This window comes from Amphimedon queenslandica, unplaced genomic scaffold (genome assembly GCF_000090795.2).
Source record: "Amphimedon queenslandica unplaced genomic scaffold, v1.1 AMPQUscaffold_12691, whole genome shotgun sequence".
Lineage (NCBI taxonomy): Eukaryota > Metazoa > Porifera > Demospongiae > Haplosclerida > Niphatidae > Amphimedon > Amphimedon queenslandica.
The window spans coordinates 8,693-19,312 of record NW_003547073.1 but is presented as its reverse complement, the minus strand read 5'-3'; the positions used below and the strand labels follow the sequence as shown (position 1 = coordinate 19,312).

The 10,620-nt window shown below is 35.4% G+C and overlaps 2 protein-coding genes across 2 annotated transcripts in view; both read right to left on the bottom strand.

The window, feature by feature from the left end:
• LOC109587081 (uncharacterized) overlaps positions 1-5,050 on the bottom strand; it is a 10,241-nt gene extending 5,191 nt beyond the window's left edge. The window contains exons 1-3 of the mRNA XM_020003303.1: positions 4,944-5,050; positions 4,720-4,895; positions 4,519-4,672 (exon numbers count right to left, since the gene is read on the bottom strand). Coding sequence (XP_019858862.1) covers positions 4,519-4,672; positions 4,720-4,895; positions 4,944-4,992 — 379 coding nt within the window. The 5' untranslated portion in view covers positions 4,993-5,050. The remainder of the gene's footprint in view (positions 1-4,518; positions 4,673-4,719; positions 4,896-4,943) is intronic.
• A 109-nt stretch (positions 5,051-5,159) lies between these two features.
• LOC100635413 (ATPase family AAA domain-containing protein 2-like) overlaps positions 5,160-10,620 on the bottom strand; it is a 12,303-nt gene continuing 6,842 nt past the window's right edge. Inside the window, 9 exon segments of the mRNA XM_011408956.2 lie at positions 5,160-5,331; positions 5,385-6,157; positions 6,482-6,521; positions 6,584-6,695; positions 7,523-7,656; positions 7,987-8,180; positions 8,824-8,979; positions 10,069-10,333; positions 10,335-10,366. Coding sequence (XP_011407258.2) covers positions 5,275-5,331; positions 5,385-6,157; positions 6,482-6,521; positions 6,584-6,695; positions 7,523-7,656; positions 7,987-8,180; positions 8,824-8,979; positions 10,069-10,333; positions 10,335-10,366 — 1,763 coding nt within the window. The 3' untranslated portion in view covers positions 5,160-5,274.

Sequence of the window (10,620 nt, the reverse complement as noted above, 5' to 3'; positions counted from 1 at the left end):
CTGGCATACAACAACTTGTTGCTAATTGCCCGTGATCTTTCTTCATTTTTTTATCCATATCACCAAGTGCGGAATATCTAACCCCAGATTCTAGAGCTACAATAATCATAGTATTATTAATCACATACATGTACATGCATGACATTTGCTATCTATACCTCTAGCCTTAATGTTATGAGCAATATCTGCTAATTGTACAATTTGAGTGAGTATCAATAAGACTCTATGTAAAGCACGTTCAGGATTCCTTGCCCTGTTAATAAATGTCCAGACATCATTAATAAGAGTCTTGCATCCAATGACTAGGCAAGGATTACGTAGTGATTTCTTCCTCTCTATCGGATGTGTAAGTAAATATGAAGTGACTAATTCAACAAATTGGTGAAAAAGTGCCCGATCACTAGATAAAATAGTAACAAGATCATCACAAAAGAAATCAAAAGTTTGTGAAGAAATGTTGTTATGCTGAAGATATCCTGCTGAATAACTATTTGATTTTCTGTGTCCTAAAGTGGATTTATATGGCTTATCATATCCATCTATTGTTTGTAATTTTAACATAAAAAATAATAAAAGGAGCCATGCAGCTTACGTGTACTATGTGTATGAGAGCTATGTCTTTGAGGCCCTCTTGTTATATACCTTTGAGATTCTATAAAAATTAAAAATCATAAATATTCAACTATGTAAAGTAGACAAAATATGTTAACTCAATTATTATACAATGTAATAATTTTCTAAATAACTCTGGCATTTTGATATTAGTGTGCAGTTACAGAAAAGGAGAATAAGGACACTTAGGTAGTGCTTGATGCGATTTTGTAGGCAGGTACATGTAAGTAAAATGGCAACTATTGTAAAGTTCATCAAAAATTTATTTGCTTCTGTGAAATTCTATTTATCAGTCACCATTTTAACAAATGCATGTGTTGATTAATTTATGAAAAATCTAATCCAACTTCTGTACCATAAATCTGAGTGACAATAAAAAAAGCTTCAGAATATGACAATAATTTTGCTCAAAATTTGACAAAATATCCTATATTTCATCAAAAATGACAAGAATAGAATTCTTATTGCATTTCTTGACTCAAAAACATGATTTTATGCTGTGTAAAAAGTTTGAGCAGGCAAAATTTTGCCAAAATTGAAAAAGAGAATTTTCCATTTTTAGAATTTTATCTGATGTATATACATGCTCTTATGTTGTATAGAAAGTTTGAGCCGATTCTGATCAAATTTGGATTTTTATGAATTTTTAAAGTTGCTCAAAAATTGGGTAAAAGTACCTGTATGGTCTTGGGCCAAATTTGAAAAAGAGAAAATTCTTCAATATAATATAATTTATTTGATACATATACATGTACATGTCCTTATGTTGTGTAGAAAGTTTGAGCTGATTCCTATCAAATTTTAATTTTTCATTAATTTTTGAAGTTGCTTAAAAATTGGAAAAAAGTCCCTGTACTATCATTATGATCTTGGGCCAAATTTTGCCAAAATTACCTGATGCACCTGTACATGTATATGTCCTTTTGTTGTGAAAAATTTTTGAGCTGAATCTGATCACATTTGGTTTATTTATGAATTTTAAAAGTAGCTGCTACATATGGTACATGTATAAGGTTTGTCAGCTCATATGAAGCATGCTTTTTGGCTTCCTTAAGCTTAATATATTTTGAAACCCAGAGCTCTCCCAGTTCAATCTTGATGCAAGAGGTTAATGTCATGGTATCAATGGATTCAAGGTGGTAGCTAAAAGGCCATAGGCTGACTTAAATTGAGGACCGTTAGGGAGAATGACAAACATAATTTACAGGAACAATTTGTATGTATTTTGTGAGTTTGTCATTCCTTTTTGTTAGTAAGTCATGTGATAATATTACTTATTGTGACTACAATACTAGTATGTCAAACACTATCTCTTGTACGGCTGCTAACAACAATGACAACGACACTTGACTACTTTTAATGCTATAATTTACTGTGCTTTTATATGTAGTTTAAATGATAATTTTTATCTGTAATGTACTGTAATTGATGTATTTTTACAATTAATTACAATCATACGTGACGAAGGATTTTTACTGCTTTTAATTTATATTCTTTGTTTTAACAGTAATTATAATACTTGTAATAGTCAGTGTGGCCCTACATTAGTTCTATTCCTGAGGGTACACATCTATCAAAGCACATGTGATAATATGCATGTCCTTACATAGCAAGCCCTTATACTCCCACTCCCCCTTTTGGTAATAATTGGATGACATCCTCATCCAATCAAAAACAAAAAACAGGAAGGAGTCTAGTTATGACATAAACGTGTATGAAAGCACATACATGTACAAGTACATTTATAGCATACATGTAGGTTAATGGAAATCAATTACCTTGATAACTAAGTCTTCGAACTGTCACTGTTTCTGATGACTTTCGTGTACTTTCCGAATGACCATTGGTCCATGAATGACCTACAGAAGGAAGAATAGTGAGTAGCTAGAGACATACTTTAAATAAAATAGATCTATATACCGTATTTTTCTGATTAGAAGCCCAGCTTAAATAAAAGCCCATCCTTGAAATATTCTCACTATAGATGCGCATATTTAAACAATTTAGGTAGCCCAGACTTAAGATTGCTCCAAATACTGTATAGCTGGTAATTTTCGTGGCACTTTATCTTTGTGAATTTTATGGTTTTGGGGTTTCCCACAAAATTTAAACCCACGAAATCATTAAAGTGCCATCTCCTTACAGGCTATGTAAACTGTCAACCAAGAAAATTCAAACTATGAAACTTCAAACCATGAATTACTCCACTAGGAGCAAACCACAAAAATTTAGACCCATGAAAATAACCCACTATATGGTAGCTTAACTGTTGAAGCACAGTCTGGGGATTTAGGGGACATGGATTCAATCCCTGCTTTCGCAGATTTTTTATTTTTACGCAATTTTTTCCCTGTTAATGAATAAACGCCCAGGCTTCTAATCAGGCAACTACGGTATTATATGTATATATTGCTTACATTTTGAAATGGGTAATGGGTGGTGGCCTTTAAAAAATTCTATAACATATTCAGCTGCCTCCATGTTCGATTCCTCAATGAAAGCCTTGATCAGAGTTAGATAAGTGGCCTGATTCTTTGAATTCTTATTTCTCCACTTCTGAAACACTTCTATCTTTTGCCTATTGTAATCTTTTTCATAATCCTTCTCAATCTGTTGAAATTCAGCTCCTGTCAATCCTAACTGTATCACCAGTGAGGGCAAGGTGAGTACCACTTTAGCTGACAGGTCACGAAAAAGTTTCCTGTCACATTCTACGCTTAACTGGATTTCTGATATTGAATTTGTGGCCAGTAGCTCTTTTAGGGTGCCTATTTTAACATAGAATAGACTGAACTCGGACCTTAAGAGTTAATTAATGCGTCACTAGCTATATCTATTTTTATAATACTGACTTTGTGAACTTGGACTTGCCATCGTGCTAGAGCAAGGGAGAGGATTCACCGAGGATGATTCAAGCTCGGCCAAGAAGGACGAAACCCGATTAAAATTTAAAATTATAAACTTTTAGTGGGGTGTGCCTATCTATCATCTATGGAATGCAGCAGTATGTACTACACAGCACAGCAGTGCAGTAGCATTATACTGATTATTGATAAAAAATTTTGTGTTATTCCAAAAAAAATTAGATGTACAATTTATTCTAATCATCATAAGGATTGATATCGTCATCATCTTCTCCTAAGTTAAATTCTTTATCTATTTCTTCATCAGTCATCATCACAGCAGCACCTCCAGCTTTATTATCACCTAAGTATCAATAATTCAATTTAATGAAAATCTCCTCAAGTTAAAATAGACCAACCTTCTTCTTTCTCTTCTCCAGCTCTTATAGCCATAGGATTATACGCACCAACAACTCTTTGTCTGACCTCATTCCCTTCATCAGTCTCTCCTCTACCACTAGCTCCTCCAGACTCAACAATAAATAGTTCATTCTCTCCAATCTCACTGTTTGCTTCTTCATCTTCTTGCCATGGATGTGCTGTACCTGCACCTAATGCAGACCTATATAAATTACAAATTGCAAAGTGATATATAAAGTCAATGCAGGCTCAAAGTCGATATAATAAACCTTGGTATTCTTCCCTCAGTAAGATAATTGCTGCTGCCTCGTCTTGACCGTACATGACTTGTGGGATCATCATCTTTTAGCTTGATACCGCCACGGAATCGCTTCGATTGGTAATGGACTTCTTCTATCTCTCTAGCATTGCTGTAAAACAGAATGAAAGACTGTAAGGCATTTAGTTATATAGTTACCCATCATATGTGAAAGTCAAGTACAGCATCAAAATTATTACTGCAATGATCACAATGATTAGTATCAGGAATGGTACAAACACGATTGCAGCTATTTCTCCAGTGCTTAGTCCTCCATTACCACTACTAGTAGGAGCTAAAAGCAAATACATCATGTTTTCCCTTCTAATGTGGCAATCTACTCACCTGGCCAGCACACTACTCCTGCATCATCTCCATGGTCACATAGTCTTATAGAGCTGGTGTCACACTGTGTCAAATTTGTTTCATTCCCTGTGCATTGGAGACCTTGAAGGATATAATTACTAGTTCCTTGACCATAGCTTGCACTTGTTGTCACCTTTATCAATGATTGAGCATAAAATGTAGTAGCTAATTGTAGCTTACCATTGTAGCATTGGTATAGCCTAACTGTTTGCACACTACAGTCCCATCTTGTATGTCCCAGGAGTCATCACACACCGTTACCCACTCGTTCTCTGAAGTTAGATAGACTTCAACACGTCCTTGATTTGTTGTGGGTCCACCGACTAGTCTCACGTCGCCATTAGTCTGGGAAACAGCTGCGTGATGATGAGAATTATTATAGCAACAAAGATGTGCATTCAAACCTGATGAAACTATTGCTAGGAAGTAAAGCAGAACTCTAAGAAGAACCATCTTTTTGAAACTGCAGCCAGCCCCACCCTTTAAAACGCGACACGCCCTTAATTAATCACTAGTCTACACTGCACTATATCAAAACAAGTATTGCGTGGGCGTTTAACTTGACAATACTGTTTGCTTTTCAGAATCCTTACAGCTGATGAGTTGGTCTAATATGCACACTGGATTGTAAGTGTTTACATAGCACTGCAAGAAAAAGATTACCCAATTTTGGACACCTTTAAATAATAATAATAATTATTAATAATACGGTAATCACATTTAAGTGCATTTCAGTTATTGTTGAGTAGATGTATTTTTCCTAAGAAATAAATCGCAGCATTTCTCTAGATCCTAAAAAAGGAACAATAAACCATCATTCGTTTTCAGCATGTACAAGTGAATACCTGTAATAGTTCAGTTTTATCTGCTTTCATTCTATGTCTGAATATAATATGACTGCAGTGAGAGTGTAACTGCAATAGCTTATCAACACTCAGCCCTCCTGTCTTCTCTAGCACACTATCATACAATGTACTCAATCGTACATTATCAACCACCAGCTCTTGCTGGGAAGCAGGTGAAAGTGAAACAGTCTGTGTCATCCCATTTCCTTCTCTTCCTCTATCTTCTTCAATCGTTAAAACAAGATTGTTACTAGCAGTGTCAGTTTCACCATGACTAGACATGCTACAGAGACTAGGAGTGTAGCTATTGAAGTTACACAGGACATCACCAGTAACGCCATGTGACTGCTTCGTGCTTGATTCTCCATGAAAACTAAGCCTCCTAGAAACTGCTTGAACTCCGACATCACCTCCAGGCTCACTGCTCCTTTCAACAGGAGTAGGCTTTGGATCAGTTGTGCTAGTCTTAGCTGAGTCCTGATTAAGTCTAGAGGCTTCATTGCTCTCCTCTTCTTCATCCTGTGGATGAGTTGCTCCAGAGCTGTTACTACCACATCTTAGTTTAGACGGAGAATAATAAGGAAAGCCTCCAGACTCTGGATTAATGCCCATCTTCCTTAGGCTGCGTCTGGTCGGTTCGTTGGAGGCCGTGGATGAGGTCAGTTTGAGTTTATTGGATGAGATGCAGCCCGAGGGAGTACTGAGACTTGATAAATGATGAGAGACAGCATGAGTAGTCAAAGCCTCATGAGGTGAAGGCACTGGAAGACCTTCTAATAAAAATATATACATTATACACGTATTATCATAATGACAATAATAATATACACATGTACAATACAACTATAAAAACTCCCTACAGTAGCTTCAAATTTTCGTCAGTCAAAATTTAAATTTTTATGGAATTCATCAGGTATTTGACCTTGACAAAATTTTTAACCCATAAAATTTCTGTTCCACATAAGTAGTATGTGGATGAAAAAATGACAAAAAATATTTGTATTGACGAAATTTTTGACTGATAAAATTTGGAGCTACGTGCATACAGTATTTATCTTAAGTACATGTAAGATGCATGAAGTGAAGTCATTAATTACTTCCTATTCTTTGAAATGTATCTTGCATATTGTTGCATTGCTATAGGGAGGGAAAGAGGACAGTCATACAATGACTGATACGGCTATAAAATGTACAAGTACCTTTTCAAAATCTTCACTGAGCTCATGATCAAATATTGAGTGAGCAAGATCCTGTAAAGCCACTGCTCTGTGTCTCAGTAATCTACTGTCAGGATCATGCTCAGGATTGTACCTACATGTAGACACACACAATAATGTACACATGTAATATTAGCACCTTCATTGACAAGAGCATTAATAGCATGTAAAGTAGATGTACTCTAATTTAAAATTTTCCTGATATGTACATGTACAGGAGGATGTACCATATACAGTATATCCTCAATTATCTGAACACCTTTGTGCACTTTTATTTGGAGATGTTCAGATAGCTAAATAGTCTGGATAAGTAAAATACAGCACAGAATACAGTAGACCGACCTATCCTATACTTTTTGAAGAGCAAATGTGTATGACTTTCCTTTCCCTAACTTGCAAAGCATCTCAGGCTTCTCTTTAATGGTATTTCTCTTGATTAAGCTCTGTGACCTCCTTGCTATGCCATTTTAACTGATTATTAATAAATTAACTAGTCTGAACATGTGCATTAGAGAGAGCCATGCGTTCGGATAAACGAGGGTTCGGATAAAAGAGATATGAGTAATCAAGGACGTACTGTACATGTAATTTAAAATTTTCGTCAGTCAAAAATTTCGTCAAAATCTTCATTTCTAATTAAAATTAATTTTCACCATTTTTGTTATACATGTACATGTACATGTAAATCCGCATGCTACTCCTCACGTGGAGCAAAATTTTTTCTCAAACTAAAAGGCCCAACAAATTTGACAAAATTTTTGACTGACAAAAATTTGGAGCTGTACGGTACATGGTCTTACATCTACGCATCTACATGTATGTGTAATTGTGTATACAAATTACAATGTACAATGTATGTACTGTATAATTATAATGTACTGTACATTGTACATATGACATGCAGTCAGTGCAGGCTCTTACTCCAGTGCATTGCATGTGATGAGGTCAATATCATTAAGCCATTCCTTGGGTACATTATAACGATGCTCATCAATCTTCTTCATGACACTTGACAGATCCATCGGACATTTAATGATATCAAAATAATCCGGAACCTTTAAAAGACAAAATATAAATTAATTTAATATACTGTATAGCAGGTAATTTTGGAGGGAGCAAATTTGAAGTTTTGATTGCCATTCACCAAATAAAAATCCACCATTCTGAGTTATTATGCACATGCTCAATGGGACATGCATGGGCGCAAATTTTGTCAAATTTACTGATCACCAAAATTTAGCAGTTGGTCAAATTTATCTCCCTCCAAAATTTTCAACTATACGGTAGGTTGAAATTTTCACTAGGAAATTTTCCATGAAAATTGTTATACACTTCGAGGCAAAAAATTATAGTTACAAGGCCCCCAAAATTCATTATTATCTTACTTCTTCAATATCGACTGGTTTAGTAAATTCTTTAAACTTCCTTTCAGCTAGTAACTTGTTAGTAGCGTCACGTAGAAATACTCTCAGTTCTCTCAGAACAGCTTGTCTTTGCTTAGAGAGAATGGCAATCTCCTCATCAGTCAACTCCTTAGGAGGAGGAGCGGGAGCAACAGGAAGTTCAGCAAACTGCACCTCTAATAATAATAATAATAATAATAATAATAATAATAATAATAATAATAATAATAATAATAATAATAATAATTTATAAGGAGCTAACTACAAAAATTAAATGTATTAATACTTGTATATTGTACACATACAGTACATGTAACTGGGTGTATACATTGTATACGTACATGTACATGTATGCTAATATTGTACTGTAGATTACTATTTAGCTGGTAATATTGGTTACACTGTAGGGTTCATTCATAATGAACCCTTCCAAAAATTAGTACCAACAGAGATACCAGAAAGACATTCATTGCCACTCTTTAATACAGTGATTTTTGTTCAAGCTCTTGTGGGTTGCATGATAATGTGGTCAACACTGTTGTATTTGTGTAAACTGTGTGATTTTGCCAAGATTAACTTTGCCAATTAAGGAAGGCAAAATTTAATGAGTGCATACATGTGTACATGTACAGTACCGCTCAGCTATAAGTTTTCGTTTACACTAATGATCTCCAGCATTATCTGCGTTTTACACTAGTATAGCTGAGCGGTACCGTACATGTACATGTACATGGACTAGACAGATGCATGTACAATGTACATGCATGTACAATGTACATGCATGTACACATGCACACAATTAACAAGTATTTTCATTACCTGATGAGTTTATAGGCTTTGTCGGTGGAAGATCAGTGGGTTTCTTCATAAGGATGTCATGTAAGAAAAGTGCCCGTTCGGTCACAGATGGTGAGTGAATTGTTATACACGAGTGATGGGAACTGAATAGTTCAGTTAGCAATGGAGGAATATCACCTAAATAATATTAAAGAATATTAATAATGATAAAAGAAATCCGTTACACAGTGTTTCACACAAAGCATACTTCATGAGCTGACAGGCCTTATCATAGCATTATGGAGCAACTTGGAAAATTTATAAAAAACCCAAAATTAATTTGGATCAGCTCAAACTTTCCATACAACATAAGAACGTGTATGCATCAGAAAAAATCATAAAAATGAAGAATTCTCTCTTTTTCATTTTTGGTAAAATTTGGCCAAAGACCAAAGGCTTTGGCCCAACTTTTAGCAACTTTTAAAATTCAGAAAAAATACAAAATTGATTGAAATCAGCTCAAACTTTCTACACAACAAAAAACATGCATATGCATCAGGAAAAATTATAAAAATTAAAATTTTTCTCCTTTTCATTTTTGGCGAAATTTGGCCAACGTCACTGTACTACGTACAGTACAGGGACTTTAGTCCAATTTTTGAGTATCTTTAAACAAAATTTTATTGGGACAAGCTCAAATTTCTACACAACATAAGAACATGCATACATGTATATGCACCAGGAAAAATTATAAATGAAAAATTCTTTCAAAGCCATTTTTGACAAAGTATCCTGTACTACTTAGCTATCCCATAGTCATTTGCAAAAACTTTAGAACAATTACATGTAACTTTTAAAATCTACTGACACGAATCACACTATGCCAGAATCCTGTGGGAAACCCCCAATTACACTGTACATGTACGTTATAGATAAACTACAGATGTTGAGGGTTACTGGATATACATGAGGATGTTAGTTGATTTAGAGGCTTCTAAATCAACTAACATCCGAGTGTATATCCAGTAACACAAAACAGCTGTAGTTTATCTGGTTTGTACTACAGTGTGTGGGTGTATGAAAGGCACTGTTGTCTACCAGAATTGGCAGTTAGATGATGGCTTCTAACTACCCCTCCTGTGGTCTACATTATATAAACTCGTGGCGGTGCCTTTGATATGCCCACACACTGTAGTACAAATACATTTGTACTACAGTGTGTGGGTGTATCAAAGTGCACGGCATACATGTACACGAATGCAGCATGTGCAGTAGACATTAGCTCACCATAATCACAATCAGCAGTGGCCAGCACTAACACTGAAAGAGAATGGGGCAATCCTTTAATGACAGAGATCAATAGATACTGCAATGACTCACTCACCCCCTCCCACCATGAACGGAGATCAGGTATGAATATGACAGAGGGAGAGGTTAATGTCGCTTCTCTAAATAAATGTAGCAATGATTCCTCGCAGGTTCTAGTGGCGCTAGTGTAGAGTGTGTTATTGTTTAGTATGTGAATGGATACGTCTTCAAATGTGTTTAGTATTTGCTGGAGCTATGTGATCCGACTGACCCATACCTTAATGAGAGAGAGAGATGGAGGGAGCGAGAGAGAGAGAGAGAGAGAGAGAGGGAGAGGAAGAAAGAGCAAGATGAACCAGGAGTCAGCAATTAAAAGTAAGGTCATTGGGCAAGCTTATAGGTAGAATGTACACATACATGCAGGAGTACATGCCAAGATATATAAACATTATTGATATTGCTCACTTATACATTGCACAAACAACATGTGTACTTATACAGTAACAGTACACATACATGCTAATGTGCATA